The following is a 24480-nucleotide window of genomic DNA, read 5'->3' on the forward strand; positions in this document are numbered from 1 at the left end:
TTCTTGAAGGTCATAATTGAGTATCTTTCAATTCAGTTTCATGGAGATGGGCAGGGTACCTGTTATAAAGAGCCAGTGTGGTGGTTTAGTGAGTGCTTGAATGAATGTGTGAATAATGCATTTCTGAAGGATCAGTCCTAGTGTTTTGGAGGCTGGGTTGGGGAGGGCAGAAATGGATACCAGCTCTCTTCTCACCAGGAGGCTACTCCTCTGCTGGGAGGTGTGATGTAATCAAGATTCTGTTTGGGCAGGAGCAGGGGTGAAGGATGGGAAGAGGAGGTAGGAGACAGTGTAGAAGAAAGACCAGCAGGACTTCTTAGCACCTGATTGCATAAAGGAGAGGAGCTGGCTTTGCTTGCAGAGCCATTTGCAAAAAACAGCTCCAAGGTTTTAAGTCTGGGTAACTAGAAGATGGGGAGTTGGAGCTTCATTTTTATGTCTGTCAGGGCCATGTTGCCTCATGGTTAGCAGCATGGACTTTGCAGCTGGTGTGAACCCAGCTCGACACTTACTCTGTAACATCGGGCGAGTTACTCAACATCGCAGTTTCCTCATCTGAAAAGTGAGAGTAATAATAGTATCTCTGCCTCATAGGTTCGTGAGGACTGGAGGAGTGAATGTAACAAGTGCTTCGAATAGCAGCACTTGTGAAGCACTGCCCAGTAGTAAGAATCAAAGAGGTGACAGGTGTGACTGTGGTCATTGCCGACAGAGGGGGTTGGCTGGACTTGGACGTGGCAGAGCCTGGTAGATGGGAGATACCGAGCCAGAGCTGCCATGGCGAGGCCGGCCCGGGCCTGGGACTTGGGAGTTGTCCCCGTGGAGTTTAGAATTGAAGGGTGACGTGAGTTCTCTGAAGTGTGCATGGAGACCAGCGGCCTGAGTCTGCTTGATGGAGCAGGTATAGTGACGGAGGGCAGGCACACCGGCCGTGCCGTGGAGACAGGACACGCAATCAGGAGCAGAAGTCAAGTCATTGGATCTGGGGGAGGAGAGACTGGACTCACTGGGAACGGGGACGTCTGTGCTGCCCTGCAATGAAGTGGAAGACGAAGCTGAGCAATGCCAACCCCTCCCAGATGTGTCCTGGGAGGAGAGGTGGGAACTGATCACTGCAGGGCCCTCGGTGCAGGGCTGTCTGGAGGGGACCCTGAGGTCAGGCTGGGGATGCTGCACCGTCTTCTGCGTGTGTGGGTGCCGTGCCCCCACCTCACATGCCCCCCAGCCCCTAAGTCTCCCCTGGCTCCCGTCCAGACTTGCCCCCTGTGCCGGTGCCCTCAGCCGTGTCTTCACACCAGGTTGAGGAGGGCATGGGCCGTGTCTTGATCCCTGTCCGTGGCGCTCAGACACTTCTTGGCCTTGGTCCCAGGGCTTGGGTAGGTTCTTCCTTCCCTTCCTGGTCTGTGATCCTGGTGGGACAGACGTCTGCTCTGGGTGCAGGCAGCAGGCTTGGCTGCAGGGAGGCTGCAGCGGGGCCGAGGGTCTGGGGGCTTGGGCTGTGCTTGGGGCTCCGAGGCTCCTTGTAGTCACCTGGGCAGGATGGGGGCGGAGCTGTGGGCGGTCCTCTCTGCTGGCTCTGGGGGCCACTCAGGTTTGTAGGCTCTTCTTTAAACCCCCTTGAGTGTACTTTCCATTTCATTGTTCATTTGGAGAAAATAATTCTCAGTAAACACATTCCCAAGTGCAGTGCTCAGTGTTTGTTTTTCTTGTACGTTCTTGGAGCCTGACTTTGCAGCTTAGAAAATTGTACAGATCTGTCTATAGCACATGGGGAACATTCCTCCAGATTTATTGGCAAAGGAGGTTGAAGCCCAGATTTGGGAGCCACAAACTAAATTTTAATCCCAGCCCTGGCTGTTTATTTTCTTGTAAGCAGATCTTTTTTTATCCCCCTTAGAAAAGGAATTCATGATTATTACAGAAGCATAAAGAAGGGAGGACAAGATCTGTCCAAAATGGACCACTTTTTGCATTTTTCTGTATTCTCTTCCTTCTCTATGCAAGTGTTTAAAAACTTGGGATAATTATTATTGTGTATATGGAGCTTTGTTATAATGTCGTAATTCTGAATTTTCTCAAGTTAGAAATTAATGGGAAACTTTGTTTTCAGTGGTTACATAACATTCTATCATTTAACTGTGCTGTAATCCAAACCATTCCCCTGCAGTTGGACATTAAAGTTGTTTGCAGCTTTTTATTTTCATAATAGCATGATGAACTAAGTCTGGCCTGTATATCTGGTGCATCCTTGCTATAGGTTTCTAGAAATAGAATTAGAGTGTCAACTGTCAGGGCCCCTGGTGTGTGCCGCCGGCTCGCTCTCCGGAAGCAGGGTCCCTGTTTCCCCTCATGCACGGTGCACGACAGCCATTGTGTTACTCTGGGCTCAGCAGCACCGTTTTTTGGCAAAATCTTGGTCAGTGGGATAGGTAAGTGATTGTGTTTTGTTTCTCATCTCAGTTTGCCTCCCTTACTAGGGAAAAGTAAGCATTTTCCTTCATTTTTTGTAAAATTCTGAAAAACACAAGCAAAAAGTCATTCATCTAAGATCCTACCACGGACATTTTAAAAAATATATTTTTTTCTAAGTTAAGAAGTGAATGTCTAACCTAGTTTCTCTTGCCCTGCTGAGAGACACACATGGTACCACACGCGGCTTCCCTAGCCTGTCCTCGTGTTTGCAGGCATAAACACGCAGTGTCAACACACTTGTGTTTTTAAAGCCAAAATGGAAAGATGAGGTAATTGGTCTTTCCTAAAAACATACTTTATTATTAAGTATTTTGGAGGAACTCTTCATGTTTTTGACCTTCTCTATTTCTTTTGTGAATTTTCATTTCATGTCCTTTACCCACTTTTCTATTGAGTGTTAGTGTTTTTTTCTTGTTTTCTATGAGAACATAGGTGAAGGTATTAGCTCTTTGTCTATTAAATACTATCACAGATTTTTTTCTTAGTTTGCCCTTTCCCTCTTATTTTTATTCGCTTTGACTTATGTACAGTGGCTTTAAGAATGCCTTTGTGCAGTCAATCTGTGATTTCTCTTTGATTTCTTCCTTTTACTAAAGCTTAGGAAATCTTATTTCCCCACCCTTCGGCCAGTTAAATTGCCCCTCATTCAGGGAGATTGGAGAACTTAGTTCAAATAATTCAACAATGATGATGATAATAGCTAAGTCTTATGTAAACTGCTTACTACCGTCAGGTACTTTAATCTTCACAACAGCCTTTTGGAAGACCTGGGAAACCGAGGCAAAGAGAAGCTAAGTTACTTGCCCAAGATGAGTCAGCTTGTCACACGGAGTGAGGTTCAGACCAGGTGGTTTGGCCTCAGAGACTGGTCTTAATTTCAGGTCTGCGTGGACCCTTTCCGATCCCGGCTAGTCCTGCTTCCTCGCATGTGGCACCTCCCCACCAGAAAACAAAGAGCCGATTGCCCCTGTCTTCTTCCTCCCATTTCCTGAGAAGTCTGTTGCTTTGGCTCTCAGGTTGCTTTCCCCTCTGCCCCACCTGTGGCATCCGCTGTCCTCCCCCACCTGACCCCGGCCCCATGCCTCTGCACTGCCCGGTGCTTCTCTCTCGGTCTCTCTTTGTGACACACACACACACACACACACACACACACGCACGCACACACACACACACACACACACACACACCTCTTCCCCAGCCCTCCTGTGTGTGCTGTGGACCCTGCTTCTCCAGCACTCCATCCACACCTCCTCGTCCAGCATGTCCCCCGTGCTCCTGAAACTCACTCTCCGATACTCACAGTAGGTGGCGATGCTTCTGACCACCAAGTCCCCGCTGGGTGTAGCCCTCCAGTGCCTGCCTTCTTGTGGCCTGTTATGCCATTCTAACCAGGTTGTGCTGAGAAGGCAGCCACGTCCAGAGTGACTCCTGCCCAGATCACCCTTCCTGGCTCCACTTGGGGCTGGTCCTTTATTTGTGGGTGACCCTGGAGGGACAGAAAGGTTCAGGTACTGGCTGTGTTGAAAAGCCTTTCTTGGCCCTTAAGTGGACAGAGTGAGGCAGGGGAGGGGCAGACTCTCCCCCTGCTCCCCCCCAGCAAAAGTTGGAAATTCACGGAGAGCAATACTTGAATAAATGTGGTTTGTATTTAATGTTTAACATTGGATCGCATCTGATCATACGTCTTTAATGTGTCTATTTGGCATCAAACTTAAACGATTAGCATACGGTCCTGTAGGATAGGACTTTGTATGTTTAACTTACCATGTTTTAAAAATGCCTTCAGAATGAGAAAAAAGGTAATACATATTGGGAGAAAAAATAAAGGAGTGTAAAGAAGAAAGCAAAAATACCATAATCCCACCACATGTACACTTAAAATATCATTTTATTTCTAGTGTTCGTTTATTGTAGTGAGCATATTGCTTTGATGGAAACATGAGGCTTTCAGTACCCCAGACATGTAATGTGCAGGCATCTAAAACCTTTTATTTTTCTTCTGCTTTAAAGGGGCAGCATGGTGGAAGGAAGAAAAGGAGAAAGTATTAGTAGACGTTAGAGATATGAGCTACTTAAAAAGGGAGTCCCCCTCCCCTTGGGCCTGTTAGTAGACCATGCCTAACATTTAAAAGAGGAAAAAACCCAAATTAAAAAAAATTTTATTTATATGTACATATATATATATATATGCATACATATTATATATAATATATTTATGTCTCATGCTAAATTAAGTTTTTCAGAACCACATTAAAAAAACATCAAGCATATTCTTGGCATTATTTACTTGAAAAGCTTAAACTAGTTTGGAGCAGTCTCTGGAGTTTTGCCTGTTCTCCTAAAGTTCATCTATAAACAAATAAAAACATAAATACACAAATTACTCCTCAGTTGAGTTTTTACACGATTTTTCTTCAGTAGTAATTCATGTGAATTGCACATACCAAATAAACAGGTGAAGGTCGGAGGATTTATTGCTGCTGAGGTTAACGGCAAGCTGACCATAAATTACTAACAGATGTTTTTCCTTTTTAGCCCCTTAGAAATTTTATAGGCGACAATTTTTTTTTCTTTTTGCAGAGGCTGAGGGGAGGTAGAGAAAGAAGGGAAATGAAAACAGACTAGAGATTGAGAAATGTATGTCTGTTTTCACTAGTGCTGGAATGTTCTGAATTCAGATGGAGTTGGTCTTCAAAAGTTAAAAGAAAAAACCATACACAGGTTTTATTTGTGTTAGTAAGTTGAAACCCTTACTAAAAGTTTTCTTTTTCCTCTTTAGCAGGAAGATCCTTATAGGAAGAAGAAGCTTCAGGAGAAAAAAGACGGAAACTTACAAAATTTAAATTGGAATAAAAATCGAGCATGTAGAAAAAACAAGAAAAGGGGTGCTGCCCAGGTCTTGAGGTGTGTGATTTTTACAGTCCCTTTAAATTTTTCATCTATTATTTACTCTATAATTTTACATTTAGCTATTATGTTTCCATCTTATTTTTGTTACATTGGATACAGATAATATGAGAGTGTAGATGTTTGTGTTTTGAGATAAAGATATAGTCTTAAAAGTAACATATCTTCTGGTTATGTTTTTATTTATTTTGTTGAAAACCCCTTAAGATGAGCAAAATTTTAAAATTTTACTTAATAAAATGCAAAAAGCTATAGCAGGTTTTAGGGAAAAAGCAGAGCCATCCCTCCACACCAGGGGCGTTGGAGGAGCAGGTGGTAGAGGACCCCCGGGCACAGGCAGGCCCGCGGTCCCAGCTTGACCCTGACCGTCTGGGGTCCCGATAACGCAAGAGAATAGTCCCCACACATAGAATCTTTGCCCCGATCGATCGTCCAGCAGAAGGTAGGTTCTTCCGCTGTGGGAAGTGAGCTGCAGATACTGCGAGGTTTGCCTGAAGCCCCGGAGCTGGTCAGGGGCAGAGCCAGACATGACCCCAGGCAGTCAGGCAGCCTCCTTGGGAAACGTTGCTTCTTTACTAACCTGTAAAATGAAGGTGCTGACGTGTTCGTGCGGATCCCATATGTCTAGGTTCCCAGAAGTAGCTCTCCAAGCCTAATTTTACATAAATTCTGCAGCTTGAGAATTTTTTCCCACCAGGTCAGTAGCGCATCCATTCTGACGCCACATACGGAGCGCCTCTGGCAGACTCGTGCCCCTGCGCCCTCCGCCCTGGTCCCTGGGGAGCCTCTCAGGTGGCTCTCGCGCTGACGAGCTCCCTGATTCCTGTCCCGAGTGGGCTTCGGAGCCTTTTTCCTCCCACCTTGCCCCTCCGCTCCGGCTTTTCTTCCTTTGAGCGCTGGCATCTGGGGATTTCTCTTTCTTGTGAGCTCAGCTAGGTACTTAAATGTGTTGCTGTCAGCTTTGTTCTCTAGCAGTTCCAGATTTGCATGGGGAAGGGACTCCACCCTGCTGTAGTGGTTGCTCTTGTGGTTGGGAGGGAACTGTGGCAGAACCGCCCACTTGGTAGCCAGGGCCCCCGCATGGGGGCACGTAACACACTGCTTACAGCGTCTGCCCCCTTTGCGATCAGGAGCTCGGACCCTGGGATTCAGCCCTGTAACACGCGCCCCACCCCCCTTCCCCGAATGTCCTGTTCTGCAGGAGGAGGGCCAGGCGACCCCAGGGGGTCTTCAAGCTCTAGTTCTGTGTCCTGCAATCAGCAAAATGCAAATAGGAAAAAAAGAAAGATACGCATTATTAGATTATTGATGGGTAATTATTAAATTATTAAATAGTACTTACTAATGGGTAATTATTCTTATTTAGGCTAAATTATTTGAAAGCTGCAATGTGGTCTCCTATAGAAAGGAAAGTCACACCTTGTATCTTCATAAAAATTTGATGGACTTATGTGGTCACTTTAAAGTGGCATGTTTTTCTGATGTGGACATATAGAAAGATATAAAATTAGGGTGGAATTTCACCAATTAAATGTTACAATATATTTTTGAAAGCAGATTTCTGACATGCTAAAGAAACAAATTACATTGTTAAAGAATAACTTCCAAGTAGCTTGTAGGTAATCAGAATGTTTTGAGAACATGATGCTTACGTAGGTGGTGGTTGTTGGATTGTCTGTTGCCAATCTGTCTCTATACTCTGTCTCTATACTCTTTACCCTGAGTGGTCACAAACCACTGAGACCATCGGCTTCATTTCACACCTGTCCTCCTACAGATGTGACATGAGGTACGGAAGTTGGACTGTGTGAAATAATCACCTAGGTCTTCACGTAGCGTTCTCTGACACATTTCCGTGTCCCCATTTACAAAGCTGTATTACAGGTTTTCCCTCAAGTTCATGGTCTTGTTAGAGAGATATAAGTGTTGGACTGTGAACTCCTTGGGGGAGGAGCGCCATTCTTCTTTGTAGACGCCACACCTTTCCTAACAGTACGTGGCTCATGGTCGTCACTCCACAAATGTTTGCTAAATGAATGAATGAGAATAGATTTCAGTTAACGCTCAGACCTTCCCCCAGACGCCAAGGAGCAGATTCATCTACTGAGAGTCATGTTTTACACGAAAACCAAGGAAGACATACAGAGAGTCATGGGTTCTGGTCCTGCATCTGCCACTTATCAGTTGACCTTGGGGGACTCATTTAACCTGTGGAGTTTTAATCCTCTCACTGTAAAATATGAAGAGATTAAATGAGCTCCAACTTAATTCTCGTTCTAAAACAGCAAAATCTTGTTCTTCCTAATCTCTCTCCCTTACTTATCGTCTTCTCCCAGCAGACCCAGAGAGAAGAGGGCTCAAGTTGTCCCAGATTCACATTTTCACCTCTGCTAAGTCTCAAGGAAAGCAGGTATGTGTGTATGCACGATAAAATGCAGACATGATTTTTTTGTGGCTCTTCCAGGCCTTCGGAACAGAGTGAATTAAAGCTGGTGTGCAGTGAATTTGAAAGGTCTGAACTGAGCAGTGACATCGACTTAAGGAGCTGGTGTATCCAGGAAAACCCTGGGGAAGCGTGTAAAACAGATGCTGGCATTGGAAGCAGCTTACCTGCCTCGCAGGGAGAGGCAGGTATGGAACCGCATGGAGCTACAAAACAGTGCTTCTGTCGGGATTGTTGTTGATTGTTGTTTCCTCGGGGAGGTGCCCAGTGTGAGAGATTGTCACTTCACTCAAGCCTGAATGGAAAGCTGTCCAGATGAGACAGTAGGCTGCGATTCTTCTGAGCCCGGCCAGGCCCCTAATGTTGCCCCTCCTACCTCCCACTCCTCTAAAATCTGGCCATTCTTGACTGTGTCATGCAGACGGCTGAGCAACAGTGGGTGCTTGCTCAAGACAGGACTCCCTTGGTGAAAGAGGGGGGTAGGGGAAAGCCAGGGGAGAACAGTGGCCGTTCTCACACCCCTGCGCCAGGTGCTTCCTGCAGAGCCAGGCTGCTGCTCCGCCGAGGGCTGCCGGCCAGTGACCTGGGGGCACCAGGGCTGGGTGCAGGGTCGGGGGGAGGGTGGCAGGAGAGGAAAGTACTAGGGGGGGTGTGTGGGGCACTGACATGCACGTTCCCCGACACGTGTGCATTGTTTCTTGGTCTTTCTGGAGGTTCTTCCCACCCACACATAAATAATACTCTGAAACTCTCGGTGGACATTTAAAAACACTTTTTATTAGAGTCTAGTTGATTTACAGTGTTGTATTAGTTTCAGGTGTACAGCAAGGTGAATCAGTCATACATCTATCTTGGTGGACATTTTAATACAAGAGAGAGGAATTACCTACATGTCTCCAGTCCGAGAGAGTAGCCTTGATTTTCTTGAGAGAAGTACTTGTTATTTCCAGAACCACTTTCAGGTCGAGATTATCGTTGGTGCTGACTCTCTCAGGCCAGACCACGTTCACTGTCCGGCCCACGGCAGAGCCTGTGGGGCCCGTGGCTCACCCCCGCAGCTTCCTCAGCGCCCATCGTCAGTTTCGGGGAGCGTCTTCCTTCTCGCTGGATGGGCAGAGGGAGCAGATCCTGAAGCTGAGCCTTGCCTTCTTCATAACTTGGCCTCTCTCCTTTTACTGGAAGTGGCATCAGGTTGAAAACTCTGTAAGCAAAACACGGCTCCTCTCTCACTTCCCACAGAGGGTTACTTCCAGAAGCCGGGGAAGAAGCGTGGGGAGAAATCCTGCTCAGACTCCAGCTCGGACTGCGGCAGCTCCTCGGGCAGCGTGCGTGCCAGCCGGGGCAGCTGGGGCAGCTGGAGCAGTGCCAGCAGCTCTGACGGGGACAAGAAGCCCATGCTGGGCCCTCAGCACTTCCTGCCGCCTGGTGAGTCTGGGACTGAGGCCTCCTGGCCCTCCTGCCCCGGCGCCCAGAACAGGGGCCTGATCTGCCTTCCAGTGCCGCCCGCCTGCCCGCAGTGGGCTCTGCATTCCTGTGCTTGCTTTGCTTTGCATTTTATCCACTTTCTTTTTCTTTCTTCCTTCCTTCCTCCCTCCATTATTATTATTATTTTTTTAAGTCTGTATCTTGGAAACAGTTCAAAGAACTTCCACGTTTATTTTTTCACTTGTACATTTTTTTGTTGTGGTAAAGTATACATAACACAAAATCTACTATTTTAACCATTTTTAAGTGTACAGTTCAGTGGCATTAAATACGTTCACATCGTTGTGCAGTCATCACCACCATCCATCTTTGGGCCTTTTTCCCCATCCCAAACAGAAACTCGGTACCTGTTAAAACGTAGCTCTCCCTTCCCCACCCCCTACAGCCCTGTGAACCTCTATTCTGCTTTCTGTCTATGAATTTGAATACTCTCGTATCTGGTAAGTGAAGTCATACAATACTTGTCCTTTGTTGACTGGCTTATTTCACTTAGCATGATGTCTTCAAGGTTCATTCATGTTGTGACATGTCAGGATTTCCTTCCTTCTTAAAGGCTGAATAATAAATATTCTGTTGTGTGTGGATAGACTGCATTTTATCTCTCTATTCATCTGTTGATGGACACTTGGGTTTTTCCACCTTTTGCGTCTTATGAATAATGTTGCTATGAACAGTGGTCCTCCCTTGTTTTTGAAAAATTTAAAGGTACAGGAAAGGTCGAAGAAGCATCTATATTTCTGTCACCTAGAACTAATAACTCTTAATTTTGTCATACTCGCCCTCCTTTTTTTTAAGGGGTAATATTTTATAGTCTGTTCCGCTTCCTCCTGCTTGAGAGGCTCACTGTCCGCTGTCATGGGCTTGCTGTGTCTTCTTTTAATCCATACTTTATTTTACATTCATATATCCATCAACAAAACAGAGCATTGTTTTTAACTTACATAACGGAGATCATGCTTCAGTAAGCATGCTGTGTCTTGCTGTTTCACTCAGCGTTGTTTTTTATACCTCCGTGTCTACATAAAGATTTAATTCACTCCTTTTCACCGTCATGGTCAACATAGTACAGGATAAGCTTTGTTATCAGGACAGGGGGGAGACAGGGGTTCCATTGGCGTCACTGTGGCGTCCATGGGACGCTCACTCTGTATGCAGGGCCATGGGGGGCGCTCCCCGTGCCTCCAAGGACCTGGGCTCAGAGGGGTCGTGTGGCTTGTTGGACGCCCTGGGACCCTAACTCCCCCCGAGCCCAGCCCACTTCCCACTGCCTCCAGCTCCTCACAGCGGCCTCTGCTGTGTCTCCTGCCAGCAGTGATTACCTATATAGAAGCTCCTGTCTGGGAGACCTGGGCCCTGGCACCATAAAAACCTGGACAAATGCCCACTTGTGATTTCAGTCCGTTTCTCAGCCTTCTTCGCATTGTTGGCCCCTCCTGCAGGTGCCTTTTTAGACACTGTTCGGCTAATGACCCCACACTGACATACATGTACATCTGTTTATTGCTGTGTGCTGGAGAACGCGTGAGGGCTTGGATGCAGGGCGGCTTGCGGTGTTTTGTTTGGTGGCGGGGATGGTCTTCTTGGCCACTGAAGGCAGTATGCCTGATGGTGCTAATGTGAGAGTTTTTAAAATTGGTGCTTAACATCAATAAAAAATAGAAGCGCAGCTCTCGCTTGGGGGATAAGGCCAACAGCAGGTGAATGAGAAAGGTGATTGATGGCCTTGCTTGTAACACAGGGCATAAGACTCAGTCTAGTTATGTTCAGAGGTTGTATAATAAATATCAGGAAAATGTCCCCAGTATAATTTTTTTAAAGATTTATTTATTATGTACATATTTATTTTATTTATTTTTCCCTGCGTCAGGTCTTAGTTGTAGTATGCGGCATCTTTTGTTGTGGCATGTGGGCTTCTCTCTAGTTGTGGCTTGCAGGTTTTCTCTCTCTAGTTGTGGCACGCAGGTTCCCCAGCACGTGGGCTCTGTAGTTTGTAGCACGAGGGCTCTAGTTGGGGCTTATGAGCTCAGAAGTTGTGGCGTGCGGGCTTAGTTGCCCTGCGGCATGTGGGATCTTAGTTCCCTGACCAGGGATGGAACCCGTTTTCCCCTGCATTGTAAGGTGGATTCTTTACCACTGGACCACCAGGGAAGTCCCCCCCAATATAATTAATTGTGTAAAAGATCAAAAACACAAAGTATTTTTGAAGTATCATCCCAGTTTTATACGTATTCATACGTAAAAGTTTTTTTAATTAAAAAATTGACTGAATATGTGAATATCAGTTAAAAGTGAAAAATAAATCACTCATAGGGGTTAACGATGTTAGCGATCTGCATCTTAACACAGGATATACACAGTTGAATTATGCTTATAAAAACTTGTGATCACCTTTTTGTTTTTATGCAGGAGACAGTGTTTCACAAAATGACTTTCCCTCTGAAGCTCCCATCTCCTTGAATCTTTCTCATAACATCTGCAATCCCACGTAAGTGTTTGGTTTTCCAGCTTTTACAGTATGTTTTAGGTACTGCTTTTTTCTTTCATTCCGTGTGTTTCTTCTTTGTACTTGGTTCTGCAGGCTAAAATAGGAAAACCTTTTTAAGGATGTGAGAAAGTAAAATCTGATTTTATTAATAATTCAGGGCGTACAGTCTTTCCAAGACAACACGCTTGTGTGGGAGCGTCTCTGGTATCACTGGTCCTTTCAGTGATACGGCCGCGTTAGAAAAGATGTCACTCCTGAAAGTAGGAAGAACAGTAGTAACAGTAAGGATGGGAACCAGCTACTATTTTCTAGGACTTGAAATAAAACTGAGCACTGATGATTCACAGAAGTTTGCAAGAACCTAGAAGACACTCACATGCTTACAGTTTGACCGTGTGATGATTTCTGCAGCATCGGACAAAATAAACAAGCACCGTTTACTGAGAGGGAGAAGAGGAGGGTATGTTAGAAGGAGAAGGTTTCAGAGTGAGGAGTGTGGTTAGGTTTTAGGCACCATGAGAGGACAGGGGGTGGTGTCATAAAAATGGAATGGATGAGGAAAGCTCTATGCGAGCTCTTTCTGTTAGGGGTAGAGAGTAAACCAGGAGTGGGAGGTTGCTGCCAGCTGCTGGAAGGCAGATTGGAAACTGCAGACTACCTTAGTTAGCATTGTGCTGTTGGTGTTTGTTAAAACAAGACTTCCCTGGGGGCTTCCCTGGTGGCGCAGTGGTTAAGAATCCATCTGCCAGTGCAGGGGACACGGTTCGAGCCCTGGTCCAGGAAGATCCCACATGCCGTGGAGCAACTAAGCCCGTGTGCCACAACTACGGAGCCTGCAGTCTAGAGCCCACGAGCCACAACTACTGAAGCCCACGTGCCGCAACTACTGAGCCTGTGTGCTGCAACTACTGAAGCCTGTGCACCTAGAGCCCATGCTCCACAACAAGAGAAGCCACTGCAATGAGAAGCACGTGCACCACAGCAAAGAGTAGCCCCCGCTCACCACGACTAGAGAAAACCTGCGCAGAACAACAAAGACCCAACGCAGCCATAAATAAATAAATGAATGAATGAATACATACATACATATTCTTACACCAAAATAGAAGATTGAAGGTAGATGTTATTTAAAAAAAAAAAAAAGACTTTCCTGGATCTTGGGAATTTAATATTCCTCAGCCCTTTTTTGGGTGTATACCTTTATGTCTCTAGTATCTTTATGGCTTTTGAGGGGAAGAATTCATGTAAAAACGCAGTCAGACTTAGTTACAGAAATTCAGCATTTCCTTGTACAGAGAGGGTCAGTGGCTCCTCATCTTCTTGCTCTGCCCGCAGAGACGTGAGTAGCTTCCCCCGACACGCGGACGCCCCCTGTCCCAGCCTTCCTGCTGGGCCTGCGGCTGTTGAAGAAGATAAAGGTGAGGCGCGTTGCTCTTGCTCCAGACACCGGCCAGGTGTCCATGTTGCGCTGCTGGCCGGGGAGCTTGAGGACAGACAGAGCTGGCTTGTCTGTGCCCCGGCTCTCGAGCATCGGGAAGGCCCCTGCCCTCTGTCCTGGTGTCCTCGGGGCCCCTGGCCTCGGCTGCCCCTTCTGCACGGACCCTGAGCTCCCTCCTGGGACACAAGGCACAGGTGGCCTGTGGCCCCGGAGCAAGGTGGGGCCCCTTTACAGGGATTGCCTCCGCCTTTAGTTCCCTTTCCCATCTAAGATGGCAGAAAAGCGGGGAGCAGAAGGAGGGTCCGGGGCCCCGATTAGCCGACTTCCACCTCCTGTGTCTCTGCCTGTCCCCCGTCCCCACCCCTCCCCCTTGTCTCAGAAGCCTGTCCACTGATCCAGCCTCCCTCTTGCACCAGTGCTGAGGCCAAGCGCTGAGCTTCTGCGGCCTCAGGCAGGCAGGGACAGTGGCCCAGGAGCCTGGACACGGGGCCCAGGGAGGGAAGCCGCTCTGCCCAGGGTCTGTCCCGGAGGTTAACTCCAGGCCCCCTCTCTTTCCTTCTCCTTCCCTTCACCTCTCTTGCCCTCGTGTCTCCTCTTTTCTCCTCGCGCCTCCTTCCTGCCTAACCAGGCCCAGGGATGGTGGCAGGATAAGCCTGGTTGTCACCCTCTGCGGCACCGTCGAGATCTTGCTTTTGCTCATGTGAACCGTGCTGGACTAAAGGCTGCCAAGCACAGTGGAGCACTTTTACTTTGAAGGCAGGAGGCTTCCAGCTCTGTGGTTACAGAGAGATTATCTGCTGTCAGATTATCAACAGAAATAAACTATTCGTGAGTTGGATCTGCTTACTGGTCCAATAAAAATAAGTGTTTTTGATGAAAAAATACTCTTAAATTCAGTAATTTGCTTAGGCAAGATTTAGGGAGGTTTAGAAGGCACCGCCGTTTCTCTTTGAGGTGATAGAGGGGAAAGAGGATTTAATTATCGGTGAGGAAGAAGAAAACCTGTGTCAAAACAGGTACGCCTGACATGTTCTCCTGTCTGTTTTTGTCGTCAGTTGGAGAATTGTATGTCATCTAGTGTCTTATCCATGTTGTGTGTATGTGTTTCAGGTGCCTTTTTACCTCGTCTTTGTTAATAATCTGCAGTTACTTTTTGATGACCCGTTACAATCCCCGTTGAGGCCCTAAAGTCACTGCAGAAACAGCCCTTGTTCATGGTCACTGTCCGCAGGGCCTGTGCGTCCCCTTCCTCTGCCCGCACCTCCCTCACGCGCCCAGCCTCAGTCCTCCCACCTGCTGTTACATCACCTCTGGGCCCCCTCCCCCTGCGCTGCGCCCTCCTTGCAGAGCCACGGGCATGGTTTTGCCCAGCTCTCCAGCTTCCCTGCCCCGTGCCGTGCAGATGAGCGAGACCGGAGAGCAGCACACACAGCCGGCCGGCCGCCAGCCTCCCGGCAGCTGCGGCGCTCCCGTGCCCACCTGTCAGTCCTCTGCTTGGTTCTCTTAGCTGATGCTTCCTGTTTCCTGGGGAGGAGAGAGGCTCCGCCTGCCCCGTCCTCCACCCGCCACCCCCGCTGCCCTCCTGCTGCGGCCCGTGGGTTGTCAGGCTGCCCTCCTCTGCGGGGTCCCGCTCCGGCTCGGCCCCGGCGCCAGGTTTTCTCTAACGGGTCGTCCACAGCAGGATACGTACATACCGTGAGACCTCCCATCCCGTCCTTAACACAGAAGCAGCCAGACTGTCTCCCTTGACCCCCCCTTATCTGGCTGCTTCTGTGCCTACTTCTCTGGGAGAGCTGCTTGGGGGAGCCGTCCGCCTGCTGCTTAGATTCCTTTCCTCCTGTTCTCCCTGAAACCGCTGGGGCTGGCTGTGCCGTGACACCTGAGCAGTGTCTGCGGGGCCCCAGTGATCTCCGTGGCCGGGGCCCCATACTCCGGCCTCCTGAGACCTTCTGCTCGGGCTGTGACCTCGGGGGTCCCGGTGCAGTGCCCCTCGGCTCCCCCAGCTCTCATGCTCATCTGGCTCACGCTCTCCTGGTGGTCCGTCCACCTCCAGCCCCTCGACAGCTCCCACTTCTGCACAGCCAGCTGCCATTGCCATCTGTCCTCGGGTCTGCACCGGTGTCCCGTCCTGAACGCTCACCTCCCCAGCCCTACTCCTCACACCGCCTCCCACTCGGGCTTTCTTGTTGCTCAGGCCAGAAGTCTGGGCGTCATCCCGGACTCTTTTCCTCATCCCCACACAGGATCTGTTGTCTCACTCTCTGCCTCTGCCTTCCAAACAGACCCAGAATCTGATCACTTCTCCCCATGGCCACCGTTCTTTCTCACTGCAGCCTCCCAACAGGTCTCTCTACTTCTCACCTCACCTCATTATCTCACTGACTTTTATTTTCTTTATTTTTGGGATATAATCGATACATAACATTATATTAGTTTCAGGGGTATAACTAATGTAATGATGCATCATATGTACATGTTGCAAAACGATCACCACAGTAAGTCTGGTGAACATCCGCCACCACCTTACCGTCTCTTTTCAGCACAGCAGCCAGAGGGATGATATTGAGCGTGAGTCAGATCACATCACTGTCGAGACCGGGGAAGGGTCTGAGGCATTTACCCTACTTATTACGAGCTAACAAGTTAGCCTGCCATGATTTTGTAGCTGCTGCCAGAGGACAAGAGACTCCTGGGTCAGAGAATAGGACGCTTAGCACAGCAAGCAGCCTGAGCATCTTGTAAGCACACCTCCTTCAGGCCCCCAGTCTCTTGGGGGCGATGCAGGGGCGCCCAGGTGGTCGTCTGCACCTGCAGTGGTCAGTGGTTGGAAAGACTCCTTTCCGTTACAGGAAAGGAGCCCTGAGCTTAGGGAACCTAAGGTTTTTGTTCTGTTTGGTTGTTTTAATAATAGGCAGGAGACATTATCTTTATTATGTTGGACGAAGCAAACTTGCCCGTTGCTCTAGGGGGAGACCCTGTCTCCATCTCTGAGGCTTTGTTTAGCAAATATCCTTGGAAAGATAGGTCAGAACATGGGCAGTCAGAGCATCCATTCCAGGAAGCAAAGAAACGTGAGAACCACAGAGATTGTCTCGAAGCAGCATACACACCCCTCGTTTCTGTGCGGTCTTGGCTTCTGGTCCATTTGTTCATGAGCACCTGAATGCAGAGGCGGTTCTTGGTTGATCTGATCTTAATTGGCTCATGCAGCCTCTGGTTCCAGCGATTCTCAACAGGACTTTCGCGGCAGGATGCCCTGCCCTGCAGGACTGACCGTAGGGTCCCTGCCCAGCCGCTGAGCGAGGTCCCAAACACCAGGGCGGCCTTAGGAGGTGGACCTTGTCCTTGAGAGACCCCCACAGCTATGACAGCTACGTGGTCTCTGGTGGTGTTTCTTTAAACGCTTGAGGGTCTCTCTGACCACTGTGAGCTACAGGTCTCCGGGTCTCCAGGCGGGTGATTGCCGCCGGCCCCCACACGGGGGTGCAGCCCTGGGGGCGCACACGCTGCCTGGAAAGCGAGAGTTGTGTCCACGTATTCCTGTCCATGTATTCCCCCCATCCCCGTGTGGCCTGGTTGGCTGGTAGACCTTCGGGTTCCCAGTGCATTTCGAATAGTTGAGTCTGTTCTTTCTTCGTGGGTTCCTGCCCATGTGCAGATGGCCAGTCCCTTTAATCCATGCCATCAACCAATGGCGTCCATCCATGCATCCCACGAATGAGCAACGGCTGTGGCAGTGAAGGTGGAGACAAGCAGAGGTGCTGCAGGTGTTTGCTGGGAGGAGCAGGGGCCGGGCGTCCCCTGGAAAGGTTTAGGGGGACGGTGTTCAAACTGAGGTCAGGACCATATGGCCGTGTTGGCACACCCAGCAGGCAGGCGCTTCCACGGCTTGGGAGCGCCGAGCCAGGACAGGGTCCCTCCCGAGGAAGGCTCGGGGGCAGTTGTGGAAAACAGGGCTCACTCACGTCACTCCACGCCCCGTACCTGCAGGGTGCAGGGTGTTCCCTCCCCTGGTGCTGAGGTTGGCCCCCTCCACTGCCACAGAATCCTTGTGTCTCATCCCTGGGGCTGTAACAGCACCGTTTTCCCAGCTTCTTACTTCTTTTGTTTGTTGTTTGTCTCCGCTCACTTGAATGTCAACGTGTTCACTGCTGTGTACTGGGAATCCTGACGCGGCTTTGCAGGAAGCAGGCAGGCCCTGCAGTGCTTGTTGAGTCACTACCATGATCTCGTAATCCGGGCCAGGAGATGGTTGTGTCCCGTCTGAAGTGCAGGTCAAAGCAGCGCGCGGCCCTTGCACTTTACAGAACGCAGGGCTCTTGCGGTGGGGAAGTCGCGCGGGTGATACGGGCTGGGGGCGGGGCTTCCTGGAGGGAGGAGAAGTCGAGCTGGTCCTGCAGGAAGGGTGGCCGAGGGCTGCATGAGAAGGAGGGGGGCTGAGAGGCCTGTTCTCTTCCGCAGGTCTCTACCCCCCGGGGGACCTGTGGCCCGCACAGCCCGTGTGTGTGACCAGCGGCTTCGGCTGCGCCCTGGAGAGCAGCGGGCCGGCCGTGCTGCCCGCGCCCGCCCCGGTGCACAGCAGGTATGCGCTCCATCCCGACGACGGCAGCGGCGGCCAGGTCCGGGCTTCTTCCCCAGCTCCTGAGCTGGGTGTTGCCAGCTGCCTTTTGGAGTTGAGCTGTGATGTCTGAAAAATTACAAGCCAGGAATTGAGAGAAACGGGGAAGGAAAAAAGTAACACAGCCGGTGACCACGTCACTGTTTTCCTTTTTAAAATGAAAAGATGAGCTATTCATATATTAGAGGCAAAACTGAAAAAACAAAAACAGTCCCTCATAACTCCTGCCCGCTAACAAAACAAAAATTTCCATTTTTCCTTGGCATTAATCTTGAACACATTTAAAATTTTTAAAGATTGAATAATTTGAGTATCGAAAAATAGTTCCACAGTGGCAGCTTCTTAGACTTGGCATTAGATTTATCATTTGATTATGAAAACTTGAGAAAATTTTAATATCTGTGTTTAATCAGAATCCAGTTGAAGTTTTTTTGGGGAGTTCAGCTTATTAAAGAGGTAGTTACTTTCTTATTTCTATAATGAAAATCCAGATTGCAATTGGGATCAAAGCATCTACCATGAGTCATAGTCTGGCCTTGCCCTGAGTGGAAGGTGGCAGTTAGTAGCGGATGTGTTTGAGCCCCCTGGGTGGGTGCTGGGACCCTCGGCGGTGTCCCATCCTCCACGTGCTGACAAAGCCACAGCCACGGCACGGGTTCTGCCTCTGGTTAGACTTCACAAACGTGGGTGGGTTTTAGTTTGTTGTTGTTGTTTTTTTTAATGTAATACCTTTTAGTTAAAAGTGAGAGCAATTTTCTCTTTCAAATCTTGATCCTGCTTACATGGTTTACACCTAACCATGGGCAAGTTTTTTACAGTCTAAGTGAAAGTACTTCTCTGGCAAACTGAAAGCCGGGTTTTGATCCATTCCCTTTATCTAGGCATAATTTATTTGCTTTTTCTTGTCTCATTTAAAGAAAAGCTCCCCTGCCCCCACTTTTCCCTGAGTCCTTGGCTCTCTGTACTCAACAGATCAAACTCCATCTCTGACTTTCTTTGGAATTATAACTGACATACAGTATTATATTTCAGGTGTATAACATAGTGATTCATTATTTTTATACATTACAAAATGATCACCATGTAAGTCTAGTCACCAACTCTCACCACACAGAGTATTACAGTGTGATTAACTTATGTTTCCTATGCTGTACATTAATTACATCCCCATCGAAAGAAAGTGGGCATCCAGTCCAAGCCATCCATCCTGCAGTGCTGTGTCATTGGTGATGAACGTTGAGTTAGTAAGTCTTTGATTCTGTGACAATAAAGTACTTCTTTTATTTTCCAGAGTTGAGGAATTAGCAGCGATGAGGATGCTAGGCAATAACATCGTACTCCTCTTTCTTTCCTTGATCTGTTGACATCCTGTTTCTGAAACTAGACCCCTTGTTTTTTGTAGCAGTTTCATTGATTGGAATGCAGCGTGTGAAGGCCAGTTTCCCAGTGTGTACTGCCCCCTGGAATTGAACGACTACAATGCCTTTCCAGAAGGTAAAGCTGTTTGGACAATCCTAATGCCATTCTTTTTTTTTTTTTTTGGTTGTGCTGGGTCTTAGTTGCAGCCCGCGGGATCTTTCATTGCAGCGCACGGGCTTCTCTCTAGTTGTGGCATGCGGATTTTCTCTCTCTAGTTGTGGCGCGGGCTCCAGGGTGCGTGAGCTCTGTAGTTTGCGGCACACAGGCTCTCTTGTTGAGGCACAAGAGTTCAGTAGTTGTGGCACGCAGGCTTAGTTGCCCCGCGGCACGTGGGATCTTAGTTCCCTGACCAGGGATCGAGCATGCATCCCCTGCATTGGAAGGTGGATTCTTTACCACTGGACCACCAGGGAAGTCCCCCAGTGCCATTCTTTTATTCTCAGAAAGTCAAAGCAGGAAGGGTGTGTGGACTCAAGGCACTTACTGCAAAGAATGTGCCTTTGAGAATGATCTTCCAGGAGGCTGCTGAGTCAGTCCTTCATGTGGGTCCAGCATGCCTGCCATATGTAATTTTATATGGCCTCAAAAAGCCCTCTAAACCCGGGTGTCTGGGGACTTGTACAAATAACCCTAATCTATTTAGTCCTTCAAATTAGGTAGAACGGGGTCATTTGGATCTATGTGGACCTAAACTGTGGATTATCCATTGGATTATCCATTGGGAGGCTGGGGTTAGTTACTCTTTTTAGGGAAACAAGTCCCAGGTGAGGTAGAATCATTTACCTGCTTGTTCCTCACATGTCCTGACACTTATGCCCCTGGATGGTGCTGCAGAAGGAAGGGAAGGAGTTTGAAGGGGAAATTGTGAAAAATTGCAGATTCTGGGCCCAAATATAAGTACAAGATGCTTGTACTTATCTGGGTTTTGATATATGCAGTGCTCTATGATAATCACAAGGGGGTGCTGTGGTAACTTTCTTCCTGCCTGTGAGACTGTGTTTATACCTTCTTACTGCTGTCAGAGAAGTGCTTGGTTTCCTATTGCTTTATCAGTGCATATGGTGTATGTGGAGATGGCCGACATTGGCATGACAGGCAATAAAAGAAAATTTTAAGGACTGGTAAGAACCTTGACACTATTCAAATCTATGGTAGTATTTACTACTATGAAAGTATAGCAGTATTTTAGTGTATTCTGTGTATTAGAAAGAGTTGCATCAAATTATCAAATACAAAAAATTAAGCCCAGAGGAAGAACTTCCTGAGGGCCTCCCAGGTGATATGTCTCATGGAGTAATTATTTTATGTTCATCTTTAACTTGTCAATATAGTAAGGCCTTGAGAGCTTTTTCTGAGAGTGAGAATTCCATTCTCTCCAGAAAAATGTTCACCTCTGTCGATGTCTCCCATTCTTTGTAGAAAACATTAACTACCCCAATGGCTTCCCCTGTCCTGCCGAAGTTCAGACAGACTTCATTGACCACAGCTCCCAGTCTGCCTGGAACAGCCCCCCAAACGTGCCGACCGCCTGGGGACACGCCGGCCTCATCAGCTCTCCGGTCAGTGCCGCCCCATCCTGCTGTGCCCGGGTTCTTTCTAGTGCCTGCCTCATCCTGGTCTCTCTGTAGCTTTAGGGTTGGGTTCAGATTAGCCAGAGCCCGGCTTGTTCCCCTTAGGTCACCAGCCGCCCTCTGCAGGGGCCTCACACGTGGTCAGATGGGCGGGGGCTTGCAGACACTAGCAGCCAAGACGCCCCAAACCACACTGAGGAGAAATGGTTGTCAATGGCATTGAACTTGGGCCAGGAAGCCCTCTGGGATGCAGCTGTGTTCCTGTGGCCCCGCTGACCTTTCATCTGTGGGAGGAGATGAGATGAACCTTCCAGGAAGGTCAGGCAGTGTCAGCGACAGAGCTGGAGGGCTTCCTGCCTGGGGACACCCTCTGTGCTTCTCTGACGCCCACTCTGCCGCTTTTTTACAAATAGAGGGCATTTGACCTGTGGGTCCGTCCTTGGGTTGAAAAAAGTTTTATCTATCAATAGTTTGAGGGGAATTTCATGACCTTCTGTTTGAGAAAAATGGAATTAAAGCCACCCAGGTGGTTGAGAATAGTGTAATAATGTCGAGGTAGCTTGGATTGATTCCACTGTGGTAGCCACGGGTACATAGTCAACCTTGCCATTGCCTTTCTAAGGCTCCTTTATTTTTTTAAACATTTCTTTTTTTTTTTTTTTTCCTTCTCCTCATGTATCCTTCAGCCCTACCTCACAAGCACCCGAAGCTTGTCTCCGATGTCTGGACTTTTTGGTTCCATCTGGGCCCCGCAAAGCGACGTGTATGAAAATTGCTGCCCCGTCAACCCCACCACGGAACACTCGACTCACATGGAAAACCAGGCGGTCATGTGCAAGGAATACTACCCAGGGTTTAACCCATTCCGTGCCTATATGGACCTGGACATATGGACTAGCACTGCGAACAGGAGTGCAAACTTCCCGCTGTCGAGAGACTCCAGCTACTGTGGGAACGTGTGAAAAAGGTTCGCGTTTTCAACAGTGTGAATAAAGAGGCTTGTGTTTTGATTACTAGCGTAAACTGGTTGTTGACATAGATTGACGTTGGTGGATATTTTGGCACTTTTATATGAAAATAAATTTTTTAATGAAATCTGGGTGCTCTATTTTTTTTAATCCTTCACAAATCAGTGATAGAAACGAAGCATCCATGTGTCCTAACTTCATAACTCAAGAAGCGTGTCAGACATGCCAAATGTTTAAATCAGAACCAGGGCGGCTTCTAAGAAGGTAAGAGTTGAGAAAGAAAGCACTGCAGTGATTGCCCCCTCCGTGGGCATCGGACTCCCCGGGAGCTTACAGAAAGTGACTTTGATCAGGTGGCATTCCGAGGGATGCTGCTGTAATGGGCCTGTGGTTCAGGCAGCCAGGATTTTGTTTCAAGTGCTCCGTTGATTGAAACGAGCCTCCAGTGTTGGGAAGCCAGCTGCCAGTCACTTGCCTGGAGGGACCAGTCCTGGTGGGCAGGGCTGCTGGGGTGGAGCAGAGAGCCCGGCACTGTTCTGCTCGACCGTGTGACAGGGATGTTCCCTCCCCTCCATCAGGCCAGTCACCAGGGGCACGACAGCAGTAGGGACATGCTGGTAAGTGTCCGGTTTCCCTCCGAGTGAACAGGCCGAGTCCAAATACAAGTACTGAGCGGGTTAGGGTGTTCGTGCGTGTTTGCTAGGCTGGTTTGTATCTGCTTGTCAGTGATCTAGAAATCCATGTGATGGAATTATCTGTTTGCATGTATAAACTTTGAAAACATTTCAGCTTTTAATAAAAATGTCTTATTTTTACATTTTGTTTTGTCCTTATTGGAAATGGAGTGGGAGAGATTTTTGAGTGGAATGCTGGGTTCGCTTGCTGTTTCTTTCTCTTTGCCTTGGCCATGTGGGACCCTGGACGAAGGGTGAGTGCACTGTAACCTGGTACTGCCCTCCTGCAAGGAGCACCTCCGAGCATGCATGGCTACTGGAAACCTCTCAGGCTACCGACTTGGAATCCCCCATCCCCAGTACTGAATAATGCTGAAAAGTAGTTTAGGTTCTAGGTATATACCCAAAAGAATTGAAACAAATGCTTGTGCACCATGTTCACTGAAGGACTAGTCACAGTAGCCAGAAGGTGGAAACAACCTAAATGTCCATTGATGGAAGAATGGATAAGCAAAATGTGGTATATACAGACAATGGGATATTCAGCCTTAGAAGGGAAGGAAATTCTAACACATGCTACATCATGGATGAACCTTGAAAACATGCTGAGTGAAATAAGCCCGTCACAAAAGTACAAGTATTGTATGATTCCACTTATATGAGGTACCTAGTGCGGTCAAATTCAGAGTCAAAGTAGAATAGAGGTTACCAGGGGCTTGAAGGGGAGTCAATGTTTAATAAGCTCAGAGTTTCAGTTTGAGGAGGTGAAAATGTTCTGGAGATGGATGGTGGTGATGGTTACATAACTGTGAATGTACTTCATGCCACTAGACTGTACACATAAAAACGGTTAAAATGCTAAGTATTGTGTTATGTGTATTTTACCAAAATAAAATAATTTAGGTTGATGAAAAAAGCCCCAAAGCATTTTCAATATCAAATTCAAAACTTCCCCACCAGAGAGAGTCTGAGACATTTAGATACACGTTCTTCTCTCTGCTCAGATTGTTGATCTAATTTATTTTCCTGCTTTCACTGATCCTTCAATTCCCCATCAGGAAAGACCAAAACAAGTTTTTATTCCACTCTATACAAAAGAAAGTAAAAATCTGCGCTTTAGCTGGAATATTATCTTCAGCCATAAGACTAAAATCAGTGATGGGGGAACTGGAAGTTTTTATTCATTTAAAAATATTTGCCAAGCACCTCCCAGGAGCTGGGACCTGTCCAGGGGCTGTGGGTGCAGCAGAGGCCAGGACAGACAAGGTCCTGCTGGTACATTCCAGGAGCAGCGTCAGGGAAGAAGCAATCAAAAGGTTCAATGAGTATTTCGGGTCCTGGCGAGCGGTGAGGGCAGCCAAGGGGTGACGTGACCAGCGGGGGAGGTAGCAGGGGTACCTGGGGTCTCAGGGGAAATCTCCCTGCAGAGGTACATCTGAGGTACAACCTGGGTGACGAGAAAGCCGGCTGCGCCCAGATCAGCGGGCCAGAGCCTCCAGCAGAGGAAAGAGCGAGGGCAAAGCCTCCGGGGCGGGAGGCCAGGGCGGCTGGGGCCCCGCGAGTCAGCGCCACAGGCACAGAGGAGCTGTAGAGGCCGCGGGTCAGAGGCCACCTCCCTAAGGCCCCGTAGGCCTCCGAGGAGAGGATGGGAAGAGCAGTGGGCCCCACTGGGGTGTCTTAAGGGAGAGGGAGCGTCATATGATTTGAGTGTCAGAGACACTGAGGGCTGGATGGAGATCGGTCCTGGGCGGGGCGGGGCGGGGCGGGAGGGACAGTCCCAGCAGTCAGTCGCCTGCAGCAGCGGGTGACAGACAGGATGGTGCCAGCAGGCTGGGGTGGAGGGGCGTAGGGTGGCCAGCACCCCTGCTGGACCTCGAGAGCTGGGTCCTGCTGATGCCCTTGACCGAGAGGAAGAGCCCCGGGGCGGGGGGAGGGTCTGGTTGGGGGCAGGGGGCCTAGAGGTCCGCGCTGGACTATTCGGTGTGGGAGGCCTCGTATCA

The 24480-nt window shown here is 48.6% G+C and overlaps 1 protein-coding gene across 10 annotated transcripts in view; it reads left to right on the forward strand.

Moving 5' to 3' along the window:
* TMEM131L (transmembrane 131 like) overlaps positions 1 to 21933 on the forward strand; it is a 169256-nt gene extending 147323 nt beyond the window's left edge. For 6 of the 10 annotated variants that reach the window (XM_057546826.1, XM_057546828.1, XM_007189434.2 and 3 more), the window contains 9 exons: positions 5252 to 5376; positions 7844 to 8010; positions 9062 to 9247; positions 11714 to 11792; positions 13128 to 13210; positions 17692 to 17812; positions 19251 to 19342; positions 20687 to 20826; positions 21525 to 21933. In XM_057546826.1, the coding sequence (XP_057402809.1) occupies positions 5252 to 5376; positions 7844 to 8010; positions 9062 to 9247; positions 11714 to 11792; positions 13128 to 13210; positions 17692 to 17812; positions 19251 to 19342; positions 20687 to 20826; positions 21525 to 21800 (1269 nt within the window). In that variant the 3' untranslated portion in view covers positions 21801 to 21933. Of the gene's footprint in view, positions 1 to 5251; positions 5377 to 7843; positions 8011 to 9061; positions 9248 to 11713; positions 11793 to 13127; positions 13211 to 17691; positions 17813 to 19250; positions 19343 to 20686; positions 20827 to 21524 lie in introns of those variants that run through there. The other 4 variants (XM_057546827.1, XM_057546829.1, XM_057546830.1 and 1 more) reach the window with 4 other exon arrangements.
* Positions 21934 to 24480: the final 2547 nt, after the last annotated feature.

The sequence above is a fragment of the Balaenoptera acutorostrata genome, chromosome 5, assembly GCF_949987535.1.
Source record: "Balaenoptera acutorostrata chromosome 5, mBalAcu1.1, whole genome shotgun sequence".
Lineage (NCBI taxonomy): Eukaryota > Metazoa > Chordata > Mammalia > Artiodactyla > Balaenopteridae > Balaenoptera > Balaenoptera acutorostrata.